Source organism: Triplophysa dalaica, chromosome 19, assembly GCF_015846415.1.
Source record: "Triplophysa dalaica isolate WHDGS20190420 chromosome 19, ASM1584641v1, whole genome shotgun sequence".
Lineage (NCBI taxonomy): Eukaryota > Metazoa > Chordata > Actinopteri > Cypriniformes > Nemacheilidae > Triplophysa > Triplophysa dalaica.
The window spans coordinates 3,485,470-3,501,147 of NC_079560.1; the positions used below are offsets into that span (position 1 = coordinate 3,485,470).

The 15,678-nt window shown below is 33.4% G+C and overlaps 5 protein-coding genes across 5 annotated transcripts; all 5 read right to left on the minus strand.

Moving 5' to 3' along the window:
- Nucleotides 1-223: 223 nt before the first annotated feature.
- On the minus strand, nt 224-1,060 carry LOC130408207 (chemokine XC receptor 1-like). The gene has a single exon (XM_056731688.1). The coding sequence runs from the start codon at nt 1,058-1,060 to the stop codon at nt 224-226; it is 837 nt and encodes a 278-aa protein (XP_056587666.1).
- A 2,730-nt stretch (nt 1,061-3,790) lies between these two features.
- Nucleotides 3,791-4,771, minus strand: LOC130408208 (chemokine XC receptor 1-like). The gene is made up of 2 exons (XM_056731689.1): nt 4,077-4,771; nt 3,791-3,806 (listed from the first exon to the last, which is right to left on the minus strand). Exons 1-2 carry the CDS (start codon nt 4,769-4,771, stop codon nt 3,791-3,793), a joined length of 711 nt encoding a protein of 236 aa, XP_056587667.1.
- Nucleotides 4,772-7,025: 2,254 nt separating this feature from the next.
- Nucleotides 7,026-7,841, minus strand: LOC130408209 (chemokine XC receptor 1-like). Its single transcript, XM_056731690.1, has one exon. It carries the CDS (start codon nt 7,839-7,841, stop codon nt 7,026-7,028), a length of 816 nt encoding a protein of 271 aa, XP_056587668.1.
- Nucleotides 7,842-9,383: 1,542 nt separating this feature from the next.
- Nucleotides 9,384-10,226, minus strand: LOC130408210 (C-C chemokine receptor type 8-like). The gene has a single exon (XM_056731691.1). It carries the CDS (start codon nt 10,224-10,226, stop codon nt 9,384-9,386), a length of 843 nt encoding a protein of 280 aa, XP_056587669.1.
- A 4,511-nt stretch (nt 10,227-14,737) lies between these two features.
- On the minus strand, nt 14,738-15,583 carry LOC130408212 (chemokine XC receptor 1-like). The gene has a single exon (XM_056731692.1). The coding sequence runs from the start codon at nt 15,581-15,583 to the stop codon at nt 14,738-14,740; it is 846 nt and encodes a 281-aa protein (XP_056587670.1).
- Nucleotides 15,584-15,678: the final 95 nt, after the last annotated feature.

The window sequence follows — 15,678 nt, forward strand, 5'->3', positions numbered from 1 at the left end:
ACACCTGATATGTAAAAATTTCAAGCAATATTAGCGCAATTTGAGTCATGACATTATGTCAGGTTTAAAACAATAAGATCTGTGGCAACACTCAATATGCAAACAGATGACAGTGGGTTCATTAATAAGTGTTTTATTGAAAAAACAAACTTATGAACACATCCAGCTCAGGAAAATATGTGGTTTGATAAAATATTTAAAAAAATGAGAACACATGCTGATTTTATGGTGAACACAAGAAGCAGAGTTTTCCAGCACGATGCAGATAAAGAAAAGGCTGAACAAAGCCACCAAAAATGAACAAATGAAAAGAAAAGGTGAAAAGTTCTAAAATATACTGTTTTGAAAGACCATAATAGAATCCGGATATTGTAAATGGGAGATAAGTGACAACCAAATTCACAGCAGTAATGAGAATGAGATGAAACGCTCTTCTCTTCATGTGGTTTTCCTCCTCTCTCTCTCTCCCTTTCTCTCCTGGTCCTGACTGCTTCAGAGCTCTGAGAACAGCCAGACAACAGAACAACTGGATAGAGAGAAAGATGAGGAACTGAATAGAGTAACACTTTACAAAAAAAACAATATTCGATGAGATTATACCAAACATGCACAAACAGGAGGCAAGATTTATGATCCACGCAGCAGTGCAGCACATGATTCTATATCTGAGAGGTTTGTACTTCAGAAAGGTTACAGGATGAACCACTGCCAGGTAACGCTCGACACAGATCAGACACTGAAACAGAGGACGACCGGTGATGCTCAGTCCTATTAAAAAGTTTATTAATCCTAATAGATTTGAAATCGAAAAATAATACAAAAATAATGTGATCACACTATTTAAACAGATACCAATCTCACAAACAGAGAGATTAAGAATGAAGAAGTCCGAAGGAATTCCACTTCCCGTTCCTGTGATGATGAGCCATATAATAAAGGAGTGTGTCGGAAGACCGAATAGAACATTGATGCTGTACACAGACATCTGCAGTCTCAGCAGTACATCACTGGACTCAAATGAAGCTTCAGATGTGGTGAAGTTCACTGTAGAGTTCTTCATTTCCTTCTTTTCGTCTAAGGCCAGAAACTCACAAACAAAATCGAAATTGTATTGTAATCGTGGTCTGTGCAAGAAAACAAATTTGTATTATTCAACCACTTTTTTAGGAATATAGCATCTGTTTCATCTACACAACATTTTTAATATAAAACATTATTGTATGTACACTTTTCACAAATGGGTATATCGGATTAGTGACATGTTGTAATGTAGGTTTTTTTGAAGTTTGGACCAGAAATCAAACCAACATAATCCAAATTTGCACCTATAGTTTCTCAATTAAATCTATAATAATTTTTACTAATGATTTTTTCCTTAAATTGAAGAAGATACAATTATAAGGAGCCATTGAAGCAATATCATAATTTGGATCACATTAATAAATGTCAAAATAAAGCAACATAAGTTTTGTAAAAAGTAGCACATTTAAAAAATCTGTTCAAAATTGAAACTACTTGATTCTAACAAATTTCCATTGTCAACAATGATTTTTTAAAGGTATGTTATATTTTATCACCTGAGATGTGGATTTTGTCTCTCTGGATGTGAATAATTCCTTGACTGATTTGATACCTGTCAAAGGGATTTATATGCCTGACTTTACACATGTCACAATATGTCAAAAAACATATTGGATATGCAAACATTTAAAGAAAACAAATGTAGTGCTAATCAAGATAAATAGTCTTATACGAGTAAATGAAAAAGCAGGTTTTGCGCTGTAAAAAAATCTCAGTAAAAAACGGATAATGTACTGGCAGAAAATGACGAGTACATTTTCCTTTATTATATGCACATTTCCATTAATGCTAAAATGTCATTTAATGCATAGCAAAATGTGAGTACACGTAAAACAATCTTAAAAAATGAATATCGAAAATTCCTTCATGTTAATACAATATATTGTGCCCTATTTTTACGGACTTTTTTTTGGATAGTATGTTATCATAATGTGAGAATTTGGGTTTTGCCTGTGTCCCACACATATTGTGTGAAATGTATTGCAATTATTATTGTTCACAAATCATATTATGAGAAATGTATTTCAATGATTATTGTACATGAATTATGTCTAACCTTACTTGTGTTCAAGCACTGACCAAGTTAACAGAATGTTCAGCAGATCGTGCTGCCTTTTGCTAAAAATACTAATGTACTTCTAAGAAGTTCTAAGAACAAGGAACTAACCCACGTGAATAATATTAATAGGTCAATGACATAGTTTCAATGACATACTTCCTGTTTTATGAATATAAATATTGAACTCATATTGAACTGCACATCTGTGTCTGTATCATTCTTGGTTCCCAGATCTGAAACTCTGTGTGTTCCATCGACTAGACTCTTCAACCTTAGAATATTAATACCTAGACCAGGGGACAAAAAGTAATATTCTTACACAAGGCTTATGTAATATTCATTTTTTAAATAATAAATAATCACAGGAATGTGGGAAATCATCCCAAACAATCATTATGAATCTAACAAACTTCCAAATTTGCTCACATCACCAGATATACAAATTTTAAAATGAAGCATTGCAAAACTATGATAGACATCTGTTTTGATATCTACATGTCACACTGACTTGTTGATGGATTTTTTTGGAAAAGCCATTGTATTACCATGCATGCATGCATGACTATGTCCCCCGCAAATCATAAACTAAGCGTTCAAAACTTGTGATATTACCAAATTCTGTGGTTGATGATGTAAATGTGGACAAAAACATGTCCAAAAATATGACACTAGGAAATTGATAGGTTATTAAAGCATTTTATTGAAAACATCTGACAATAATCATACAGCCTATAATAAACCTCATAAATGTCATCTGGTCGTGAATAAACAGGACAAACTCAAGTCTATAATTGATTTCGGAGGTAAATTATGCCATTTAAGATATTAAATATACATGATATTCCTGGACTACTAATAATTCCAAACTTAGAGCAAAGATACAGTTATAGTGATTAATAATGTTCAAAAATAGTTATAATATTGGTCAAAAGAGTCAAATGCGGTAGCTTCATTTAGTCAAATTTTACAGATGACTCAAAATAATTTTCCAGTGCGCTGCAGATAAAGAACAGGCTAAACAAAACCAGCCAGCACAAAACAAAGACGACCTGAAGTCTTGTCTTCGAAAGATAATTGATTCACTATAAGTATGATATGAAAACATTGTTGAAAACATATCCATATCCAAACATTTCACATCCTTAGAACGATTATTCAATGATCTTAATAAGAGATAAAGTAGTTCACGCAAAAATATTCATTCTGTTATCATTTATTAACCCTAAATTCATTACAAACCTGTAAATGATTTTCCTTTCTTAAAATGACGTTTTGTTTTATCAAACGAGGTATTATGAGAAATGTCTAAGTGGTTTTGTTAGCATACAGCAGAAATCAATGGGGCCTTGTGCCTTTTGGCAATTAAATGTTTTTCAAAACATCTTCTTTTTTAGGTCTACATGTTTGGAATGACATGAGGGTTATTTAATTTGATTGAACTATACCTTTAATTCTACACATTCAGACATGTAGATGTACAGCATATAAATCTATGCGCTTTCTTTTGTAGACTGACTTCAAGGACATTTGTGCATGACTCCTCAAGATACACCTAATATTAAACACCAGATATGCAAATATATACAGCACAGAGAGTCTTGGTCTAGTGGGAATTTTACATTTACAGATTTTTTTGGGATCCAGTGCGCTTCAGATGAAGAACAGGCTGAATAAAACCAGCCACCAAAAATAAACAGATCAAAACTAAAACCCAAACTATCATAATATCCACAGGAGTGGCAAAATGCTAACAATCTTGAAACAGTTTATTTTCAAAAACATTTGCAGATTTTATGGTGAACAGAGGTAGCGGAGTTTTCCAGCACGATGCAGATAGAGAACAGGTTGAACAAAGCCAGCAAAAGAAAAAAGAAAAAAACAAGCTGAATCAAGTTCAAAAATATAATGGTTTGACAGAATAAAATAAAATCCTGACGTTGCAAATGGGAGATAAATGACAATGAAGTTCACACTAGTTATAAAAATGATATTAAACGCTCTTTTCTTCATGTGGTTTTCCTCCTCTCTCTCTCTCCCTCTCTCACCTGGTCCTGACTGCTTCAGAGCTCTGAGAACAGCCAGACAACAGAACAACTGGATGGAGAGAAAGACGAGGAACTGAACTGAGTAGAACTCTACAAAAAAAGCATGTTTCAGTGAGATTGTACTAAACATGCAGCATGAACATGAGACAAGAGTAATGAACCAGGCAGCGGAGGAGCAGATCAGTCTGTATCTGAGAGGTTTGTACTTCAGAAAGGTTACAGGATGAATCACTGCCAGGTAACGCTCCACACACATCAGACACTGAAACACAGGACGACCAGTGATGCCCAGTCCTGATAAAAAGTATATTAATCCTGAGAAATTTGAAAACCAAAGAGAATAATCAAATAATGCAATCACATTATTCAGACAGTAACCAATTTCACAAACAGAGAGATTAAGAATGAAGAAGTCTGATGCAATTCCACTTCCCGTTCCTGTGATGATGAGCCATATGATAAAGGAGTGTGTAGGAAGACTGAACAGAACATTGATGCTGTACAGAGACATCTGCAGTCTCAGCATTACGTCATTGGACTCAAGTAGACCTTTAGATGTGGTGGAGTTCACTGTAGAGTTCTTCATTTTCTATTTGTCTTCTAATGCCAGAAACTCACAAACAAAACATGAATGATATTGTAATCGTGATCTGTGTGAGAAAAGACATACATAGTGAAGATTTGAATCATTCAATATATTTTTTGCATACTACTTAACATTCAGCTAGTGTTTCATACTTGTTTTTTAAATGGAATTATAGGAATATAGATTATTTGATTAATCTACAATTTAAAAAATACAATTATTTTGCATGCACACTATTCACAAATTGAGTTCTAATACTGTAGGGTTTTCTGTACTTTAGAAAAGAAATCAAAGCAACATAAAGTTAAATGTGCACATCGTTTCTGAACTAAATTTATACAAATGTATACTAATGATATGACATTTAAAGGCAATTATAGGAAAATGCCTCATATTTTGGATCACATGTAGAATAAAAGTCAAAATAAGACAACAAAAATGAGAAATTTTACTATTAATCTACAATTTAAGAAAAAACACAAATTCTTCAAACTAGTACAGTTTTGAAAAATACTTAGTTCTTAAAAATTTCTATGGTCAACAATGATCTTTTTAAGATAGGTTATATATCATCACCTGAGGAGTGGATTTTGTCTCTCTGGATGTGAGTCAATCCCTGAGATTTGAAGACTGATTTGAAAACTGTCACAGGGATTTATATGCTTAACACATGTCACAAACATATTGAATATGCAAACAAAAGTTAGTGTTTAGCAAAGCAAATAGTATTTACGTGAAAGGCAGTTAACACAGTCAACACGCTTCCATTTCATGAGTAAAACAATTTCTTTGTTATTATCAAAGTTTATTTTATTTTCATTTCTCAATTAATAAACGATCACAGGAATAGTGATGGGAAGTCGTCCCAAACAATCATTATAAATCTAATAAACTTCCAAATTGGCACACATCACATTCACCAGATATACACATTTAAAAATGAAGCACTGCAAAACTTTGATAGACATCTGTTTTGATATCTACATCTAACGCTGACTTATTGATGGATTTTTTCCATGAATTCATGACTATGTGATCTATGCAAATCATAAAATAAAGTGCTCAAAAACTATGCAAAATCGTGGAAAAATATGACACTAGGTTATTGATAGGTCGATAAAGTATTTTATTGAAAAATAAGTATATTATGAACCTCATAAATGTAATCTGGTTGTAATTTAAAAGGAATATCACAAGGATTTCAGAGTTAACTTATGCCATTTAAATTATTCATTTCTCCAAAGATTCCTTCGTGAACAAGGCAGAGATTGAAACTGGATTTGTGGAGAGTTTAAAATTATTAACGGTGAAAATTACTATTTATTCATGTTCTTGATTCTCTTCTTAGTGCATACATAAGATTTTGTCTTTGAAAGATATCTGATTCACTATAAGTATGACATGAAAACATAAAACATATCCTTTTCGAAAAATGCCTATAAACATTTCACATTTTTAGAGCGATTATTAAATCATTTTAAAGGGATTAAGCAATTCCCACAAAAATATACATTCTGGTATCTTTTATTAACCCTAAATTCATTAAAAACCTGTAAATTATTTTCATTTCTTAAAATGCCGTTTTGTTTTATCAAAAGAGATATTTTGAGAAATGTATCAGCGGTTTGTGTCCATAAAACAGAAATCAATGGGGTCCAGTGCTGTTTGAAAACTTTATTATTTTTAAAAATATCTTCTTGTGCAAGTCGTACATGTTTGAAATGACATAAGTTTATTTTTTTGTGAACCATGCCTTTCATTCTATAGATTCAATGGCGTATAAATTCACATACAAAATCTAAGTTTCTCATTTACCCTTTACGTTTTACAATGCGTTGTTGAGCATAAAACAAAGTTTGTCACCTGAAAAGTGAATGTTAAGTCCATGTAGATGTATATAAATCTATGCGCTTTCTTTTGTAGAATGACTTCAAAGACGTCCGACAGACATTTTTGCGTGACTCCACTTTCTACACCTAATATTGAACACCAGATATGCAAATATATACAGCACAGAGGGTCTTGGTCCAGTGGAAATTTTACATTTACAGATTTTTTGATAAACAGGAGATTTATATTTTCCAGTGCGCTGCAGATAAAGAACACACTGAATGAAAACAGATCAAATAAACAGATCAAAACTAAAACCCAAACTGTCATAATATCCACAGGAGTGGCAAAATGCTAACAATCTTGAAACAGTTAATGGGCCGTATGCGACACGATAAAAGATATTCAAAAACATTTGCAGATTTTATGGTGAACACAGGTAGCGGAGTTTTCCAGCACGATGCAGATAGAGAACAGGTTGAACAAAGCCAGCAAAAGAAAAAAGAAAAAAAAAAGCTAAATCAAGTTCAACAATATGATGGTTTGACAGAATAAAACAAAATCCTGACGTTGCAAATGGGAGATAAATGACAATGAAGTTCACAGTAGTTATAAAAATGATATTAAACGCTCTTCTCTTCCTGTGGTTTTCCTCCTCTCTCTCTCTCCCTCTCTCTCCTGGTCCTGACTGCTTCAGAGCTCTGAGAACAGCCAGACAACAGAACAACTGAATGGAGAGAAAGACGGGGAACTGAACTGAGTAAAACCCTACAAAAAAAGCATGTTTCAGTGAGATTGTACTAAACATGCAGCATGAACATGAGACAAGAGTAATGAACCAGGCAGCGGAGGAGCAGATCAGTCTGTATCTGAGAGGTTTGTACTTCAGAAAGGTTACAGGATGAATCACTGCCAGGTAACGCTCCACACACATCAGACACTGAAACACAGGACGACCGGTGATGCCCAGTCCTGATAAAAAGTACATTAATCCTGAGAAATTTGAAAACCGAAGAGCATAAAAAAATGCTAAAACACTATTCAGACAGATACCAATCTCACAAACAGAAAGATTAAGAATGAAGAAGTCTGATGCAATTCCACTTCCCGTTCCTGTGACGATGAGCCATATGATAAGTGAGTGTGTCGGAAGACCGAACAGAACATTGATGCTGTACAGAGACATCTGCAGTCTCAGCATTACGTCACTGGACCCTGTAGAGTTCACTGTAGAGTTCATAGTTTTCTCCTTTTCGTCTCAGCCCAGAAACTCACAAACAAAACATGAATGATTTGTAATCGTGATCTGTGTGAGAAAAGACATACATAGTGAAGATCTGAATCATTCAATATATTTTATGCATACTACTCAACATTCAGCTAGTGTTTCATACTTGTATTTTTAAATGGAATTATAGGAATATAGATTATTTGATTAATCAATTTAATACAATTTAAAGAATAAAATTATTTTGCATGCACACTATTCACAAATTGAGTTCTAATACTGTAGGGTTTTCTGTACTTTAGAAAAGAAATCGAAGCAACATAAAGTTAAATGTGCACATCGTTTCTGAACTAAATTTATACAAATGTATACTAATGATATGACATTTAAAGGCAATTATAGGAAAATGCCTCATATTTTGGATCACATGTAGAATAAAAGTCAAAATAAGACAACAAAAATAAGAAATTTTACTATTAATCTACAATTTAAGTAAAAACACAAATTCTTCAAACTAGAACAGTTTTGAAAAATACTTAGTTCTTAAAAATTTCTATGGTCAACAATGATCTTTTTAAGATAGGTTATATATCGTCACCTGAGGAGTGGATTTTGTCTCTCTGGATGTGAGTCAATCCCTGAGATTTGAAGACTGATTTGAAAACTGTCACAGGGATTTGTATGCCTCCCTTAACACATGTCACAAACATATTGGATATGCAAACATTGAAAAAAAACAAATGCAGTACTTAGCGAAAAAAAAAGTCGTTAAAAAGTGTTATTATCAAAGTTTATTTTATTAAATTAATAAATGATCACTGGAATGATCACATTTCTCAATAAATTAATGATCACAGGAATAGTGATGGGAAGTCGTCCCAAACATTTACATTTTCATTTAGTCATTTAGCAGACGCTTTTATCCAAAGTGACTTACAGGTGGGGTAGGCAATGGAAGCATTTGGGACAGTATAAGAACAACAAAAGCATAAGTGCAATCAAAAAAGAAGACTAGTCTCATATAACCTAACACAGTATACAGAGGTAAGTTAGAGTTTTTTTTTTTTTATGAAGATTAGAGAAGAAATAGAAGTCAGAACTGATCAGTCAGGTGTTGACGGAAGAGATGTGTTTTCAGATGCACTGCAAAACTATGTTAGACATCTGTTTTGATATCTACATCTAACGCTGATTTATTGATGGATTTTTTCCATGAATGCATAACTATGTGATATGCAAATCATAAAATAAAGTGCTCGAAAACTATGCAAAATCATGGAAAAATATGACACTAGGTACATGATAGGTCGATAAAGTATTTTATTGAGAAAAAATGATACATTATAAATACATAAATGTAATCTGGTTGTAATTTAAAATGAAATCACAAGGATTTTGGAGGTAACGTATCCTATTTAAACTCCTTAATGTAAATGTCATTCCTGGAATCATAAAAACAAACTACTGAAAACATAAACACAAGGATTCAATTGAAGTGATAAACAATGTTTAAATACAGCTATAACAATTTTAAAATAATGTAGCTTGGTTTAGTCAAATTTTACAGCTGAACCAGGAGAATTGTCCAGTACGCTGCAGATAAAGAACAGGCTGAACAAAACCAGTCAGCATAAAGCAAAGAATACCAGAAAGCCAAACTTCTGGCCTATCTATGTAATCGTCTGTCACAACGTAATAGAATCCTGTAATAGTCATCGGACCAAACATGAGAACTGTTGTCACGGTAGTTATGAGGATGAGATTAAACGCTCGTCTCTTCATGTGGTTTTCCTTATCTCTCCCTCTCTCTCCTGGTCCTGACCGCTTCAGAGTTCTGAGAACAACCGAAAGGCAAAATAACTTGACAAAGAGGAAAAAAAGTAGCTGCATTGTCAAAAACCATACATATACAGCATATTGCCAATCTATAGTAAACATGCAGAGAAAACAGGAGCTGAGACAAAAGATCCAGGCAGCGGTGCAGCAGATCAGTCTGTATCTGAGAGGTTTGTACTTCAGGAAGGTTACAGGATGAATCACAGCCAGGTAACGCTCGACACACATCAGACACTGAAACAGAGGACGACCGGTGATGGAAAATCCTATTAAAAACTGTTCAAATCTTGACAAACTCTGAAACCACATCATCAGTACAAAGATCAAACTGTTCAGACAGATACCAATCTCACAAGCAGAGAGATTGAGGATGAAGAACTCAGACACAATTCCACTTCCTGTTCCTGTTCCTGTGACGATGAGCCGCATCACATAGGAGTGTGTAGGAAGACTAAACAGGAGATTCATGAGGTACACACATATCTCAAGACAGTCCACTAGTCCAATGGACACAGTTCTGGAATCTCCGTTTGATGAGAAGTTCACTGCAGAGTTATTCATGTTCTTTTTTCTCTCATAAGAAATTTTCTTTGAACGATCTGTACGTGATTCACTATCAGTATTAGACGAAAACATACAGTTAATATTAAAAACATGTTCAGTCTGTCCTGCTACAAAGTCTCCATTTTATGAGCACGCTATTGTTAAATTATGTTACAGCGATAAAGCAGTTCTTTTAAAATGTATACATTCTGTTATGATTTCTTTACCCCAAATTCATTTAAACCTGTAAATGATTTTTACGTTTGATTCATATGAGTTAATATTTTGAGAAATGTTTGAGTGGTTTTGTGTCCAAACATTAAAAACCGATGGGGTCAGAAGCTATTTTGTTGTTCTTTTGCAAAATCCCATTTTCTCGTTTACCATTAACGTTTTACAATTCATAATTGCACAAAAACAAAAATTTGAATTAAAAAGAGGAGTTTGTTACCTGAAAAGTGAATGTTGAGTCCCTGTAGATGTATATAAATCTCTGCGCTTTCTTTTGTAGAATGACGTCGAACACTTCACAGTGACATTTGTGCATGACTCCACAAGCTACACCTAATATTAAACACCAGATATGCAAATATGTGCAACATAGAAAACGGTTTAAAAGGATGAAAAACTGAAACAGAAAAGTGTGTCTTTTTTTCTTAACAGAAAATCTTACATTACAAATTTTTTAATTGAAAATAATATAACAGTAAGAAAATCAAATATAATGTTATGTCATGTCATGTCATAGCATTAAAAAAATGCCTACATAAAAAATGACTAGCCTTCAAAAAATCTCCATTCATCACATTCCAGCCATTACAGGTGTGTTATTGATCACCTGATATGAACATTTTGACCGCACATTTCAAAAGGATGACAGATTGGATAAATGGATTTGTTTGTGTCGTGATATATGTCAAATTTACACACATAAATCATCTGAATGGGGTTCACAAACAACACAAAGTCAAACACACAAATCTCAAGATATACCTGCAAATGATCACAATATTGTTGTGTACTGTTAAGAGAAAATCAAATGAACGAAATGACACAAAAAGGTTTGTCACATTTAGTGTGAAAGTCGAGTCGCTGTTCCGTGTTTTGCTGACTGACTCTAAAGTTGTCATCAAACATGCAAATATTTAATGCTTAGAAAAACAATGAACTTATGAGCTAACTAAGCAAAAGAAGGCAGTTTTGAAAATCTGAACAAAACATTTTTAGTTCAACTCTGTATGGAAATATTTTAATGTGATGGCTAATGAATAAATACAAATAAATTAGTCAACTGACAATTCTTTAAGGTGAAGAACATTCAACTTTTTCATATAATATTGACCCTTAGCAATTGTGTTTCTCTTACCGACAACATCAACACTGTTTCAGCATTAAAATCAAAATAATTTACTAAAAACAATAATACTCACCCATTTGGCCTTCCAAGCAAAATCCTAATTCAGCACAGCTGTCGCATATTCAACACCGGTCATGGAAATTTTGAGACCCAGCATTGAATAAACAGAGTAAAAACTGTGTCATGGGCTGTCATGTTTAACAACACGATAATCTTTGTAAAATAGGGAAAGTGACTAAAGAATATTGACTATTAAACAAATTAAAAGCTAAGACTTGCAACAACCAAATCTGATTAAAAAAAACATCTTTGCAAATGCATATAAGACTTTTTTACTTGAGTTAAAAGCTGAAGTTGTCAGAGAAATGCAAATGTAGCAATCAAACATAAAGTCAAAATAAGGCACATTTATAAGGAATGATTAATACATCCAATTATGTAATGCCACAATTATAAAATAAAAAAACAATAATATTATTAAAGGTATTTACAAGAACAGTAATATTACTTATCATGAATATTTCAGATTAATTTCCAAATCATTCTCATAATATGGAAAAGAAAACCAAATTATGCTATTATTTACATAAAGGTAAAAAAAATACATAAAATAAAGTTAAAAACGTATAAAAAACATTTTAATGAATAAAAATAACATTTATCACCTGAAGAATGAATGTCTGGTCTCTGCGGATATTAAAATCTCCTTTGCTGTGTTTTATTTGGCCTAACTTCAATGCTGTCCCCAGAATAAATGTGCCTGACTTCTACCACTGCTCATCATAAATAAAGTCAGAAATTGAAATGCTTAAAATAGTAAAAACATAAGTGGTAAATCAAAAACAAACAGCTACAAGGGGAGTACCAACCAAAACATTTACTTTTTTATCTTTCCATGAAAACTTGCATTTTAATACTCCTTTTTGGCATATAATGCACACCAGTAAAACCGGTTAGGTTTTTCCTTTATCTTGTTATATAAAGTTGTTTGTTCTTTTACAATTCCCAATTTATTAATTTATTATTCCTATATTATTTTTATGAGCTAAGATGCAGGTACACACCTCCTCAAATGGTCATGTCACTGTTTTTTTACTGTTTTACTGTTACTTCGAAATTAAATGAGGATTCTCTCCCATGAATTCCCATGGTTACATAGGTTGATATAAAATAATAATAAATATATTTTGCATAGAGAAAGGGCAGGGTTAACCTCGTAACTTTGGATGTCAGCAGACCAATGGCCACAGCAATTGGCTCATAAGGGTTTGTTTCAGTGCTTTAATCATAGAAATATATAAACCAAGGAACTATGGTGCCATATTCAACCAAGAATTTAAATAAATATGTTGAAGAATGTTGAGTATATGTTCTGTAAATTGTCAGCCTCACATGTAACTGATTTTAGCACTAAAGCACTTGTGAAATACTATTAAAGTAAAAATGAGGAAGTCTTAAAATTAGGAATTTGGATTTTTTCCAAAATCTGCAAGTTAGAAATTAGTTACATTTGGTCTTAAGATACTACCGAAGAGAACGGATAGTTCACCTAAAAACAAAATGTATTTATCATTTATCCAACCTCTTTTCATTATAAACCTGTAGGACTTTCTTTCTTCTGCAGAACAAAAAAAAAAGATATTTTAAAAAAAGTTTTTAGCTGGACCCCTTTCACTTGCATTGGTTTTATGTCTATACATTAGAAGTGAATGGGGTCCTGTGCTGTTCGGTTACAAACTTTCTACAAAATATCTTCTTTTGTGTTCTACGGAAGGAAGAAAGTCATACAGGTTTGAAATGACATGGGGATGAGTAATTGGATGAAAGCATTTAATTTTTGGGTGAACTGTCCCATTAAATGTGAATGTGGAACAAGCTTATGTCTCCCATCTCTTATTTTGTAACTTCATTGGAATTCGTCTCCGAATTCATGGTCTGGCCCAACTGTCCAACAGTTGCCTTGTTATGCGTCTTCAAAAGAACATAAACAGTTCATGGTTACTAAAGTGCTGGTTTATTGACTTTGTAACTACAGTGCAGACAATTATTCCCTGTAACAGAAATTTAAGAAAAGAATAATATATGGCCAAAATATTGAATTGCCACTTAGCAGAAAGACCCATATGTGTCAAACAACAATTACAATTGCTGCTGTTAGTTTTACTCCAGTACAGAAAGGCAGTCTGTCTGCTGTTTTGATAAAATGAAAATATTTTCACACAATCAAAGATCTTATATTGTAATATATTTATTTTAAGATATGGATTACCAAATGGAGGTTTGTTATTCTTAGTAGAAACCAAAATACTGAACATATTGCAATAAAGAACTTCACTACATTTAATATTTGATTGATTACTAAATAAACATATTTAGAAATGACTCACCCTCAGGCCATCTGTGATGTAGGTGACATTTTTTCTTGAGTAGAACCATAAAGAAGATTGTTTGGTAAATCTGCAGCCTTCTCTGCTTCATATAATGGGAGTCTATGGTGTCCACCTGAGTTCCTAAAGCACATAATTCCAAAAAGCGGCTCCGACATGTTGACGTTTGATGAAATGACTCGCTGGATATTTTTCATTAATTTGAACGTCATTTTTAATAATATTAGCCATATTAAACAGCCTCATCACTCCCTTTTCGCAGGTGGGGCTTAACATACCAGACGCTGGTATGCCATACGCCACCGAATACTACAAGAAAAAGATTGCTATTCTGTTCAGAGGCTGCACATTATTGCTAAAAACACTATAAAAATGATGTTCAGTTTTATGAAAATATCAAACGATTCGCTTCACGAAATGTGAACATGTCACCAGGAGCCGCTTTTTGGAATTATGTGCTTTAGGAACTCTTAGTCAGATGGACCCCATAGACTCCCATCATACGAAGCAGAGAGGGCTGCGGATTTACCAAACAATCTTCTTCATGGTTCTACTCAAGAAAAATGTTACCTACATCTCAGATGGACGGAGAAATTTGAGTTTTGGCTGAACTATCCCTTGAAATACACAGAAGCTAATGAGAGTTAGAAACACAGGTGAGAAAAGAAGAAGTCTGAAAACAGGAACATAAGAGTCACAAAATAACAGTCTGCATGACAAAAGTGCATGAACAAAGATTAAATCAAAGAATTTCAAAAACGTCAAAGACAAATATCAGCAATGTTTTAGGAAGAAGCATAGCAGAAAAGTTTACCACATCTGTGTAAATAAAAAACAGGCTGTAAAAAACCACCCAGCATGTAAGACAGAAATGCAGGATACCATAATTCTGCAATGTACTTGTTTGTCATAGCAGTTAAAAATCCTGAGACAGATATTGGCACATATATGATAATCATGCTCACTGTAGTTATGAGAATGAGATAAAACGCTTTTCTCTTTATGTGGCTTGTATCCTCTCTCTCTCCCATTCTCTCTCCTGGTCCTGACTGTTTAAGTGCTCTGAGAACAGCCAAAAGGCAAAACAACTGAATGGAGAGGATGGTAAGAAAGAATATCACGAAAAAACATGAGTGTGCTGCAACTGTGTTTGAGATAAAAAGGAAGAAGCAGAACAAACAGGAAGCGGTACAAATGATCCAGGCAGCGGAAGAGCACATGACTTTGTATCTGAGAGGTTTGTACTTCAGAAAGATTACAGGATGAACCACTGCCAGGTAACGCTCCACACAGATCAGACACTGAAACAGAGGACGACCGGTGATGAGTAATCCTTGTAAAAGAAGTCCAAACATCATGAAACCTAAAGACCATTTTGACAGTAAAAACATTAAACAAACCAGATAGTTAAACATCTCACAGATACAGAGATTAAACAGGAAGAACTCTGATGAAATTCCACTTCCTGCTCCTGTGACGATGAGCCATATTATATAGGATTGTGTGGGAAAACCAAACAGCACAATAATGCTGAAAATATACATATCCACAATGGTTAAATTCTGAGATAAAAGACTTGTGAAGTTAGTAGATCCTTCCATAGTGGTGAAGTTCACTGTAGCAATATCCATCTTCGTTTTAGATTGTCTTCTCAGCTCAGCTGTTCAGAAATATTCAAATGATACGTCTACATTGATTTTTTTGGAGGAAGGAAAGAAATGGAAAT

Coding starts and splice junctions, on each gene's coding strand:
- LOC130408207 (XM_056731688.1), bottom strand. CDS start 1,060: ATGAAGAACTCTACAGTGAACTTCACCACATCTGAAGCTTCATTTGAG.
- LOC130408208 (XM_056731689.1), bottom strand. CDS start 4,771: ATGAAGAACTCTACAGTGAACTCCACCACATCTAAAGGTCTACTTGAG.
- LOC130408209 (XM_056731690.1), bottom strand. CDS start 7,841: ATGAACTCTACAGTGAACTCTACAGGGTCCAGTGACGTAATGCTGAGA.
- LOC130408210 (XM_056731691.1), bottom strand. CDS start 10,226: ATGAATAACTCTGCAGTGAACTTCTCATCAAACGGAGATTCCAGAACT.
- LOC130408212 (XM_056731692.1), bottom strand. CDS start 15,583: ATGGATATTGCTACAGTGAACTTCACCACTATGGAAGGATCTACTAAC.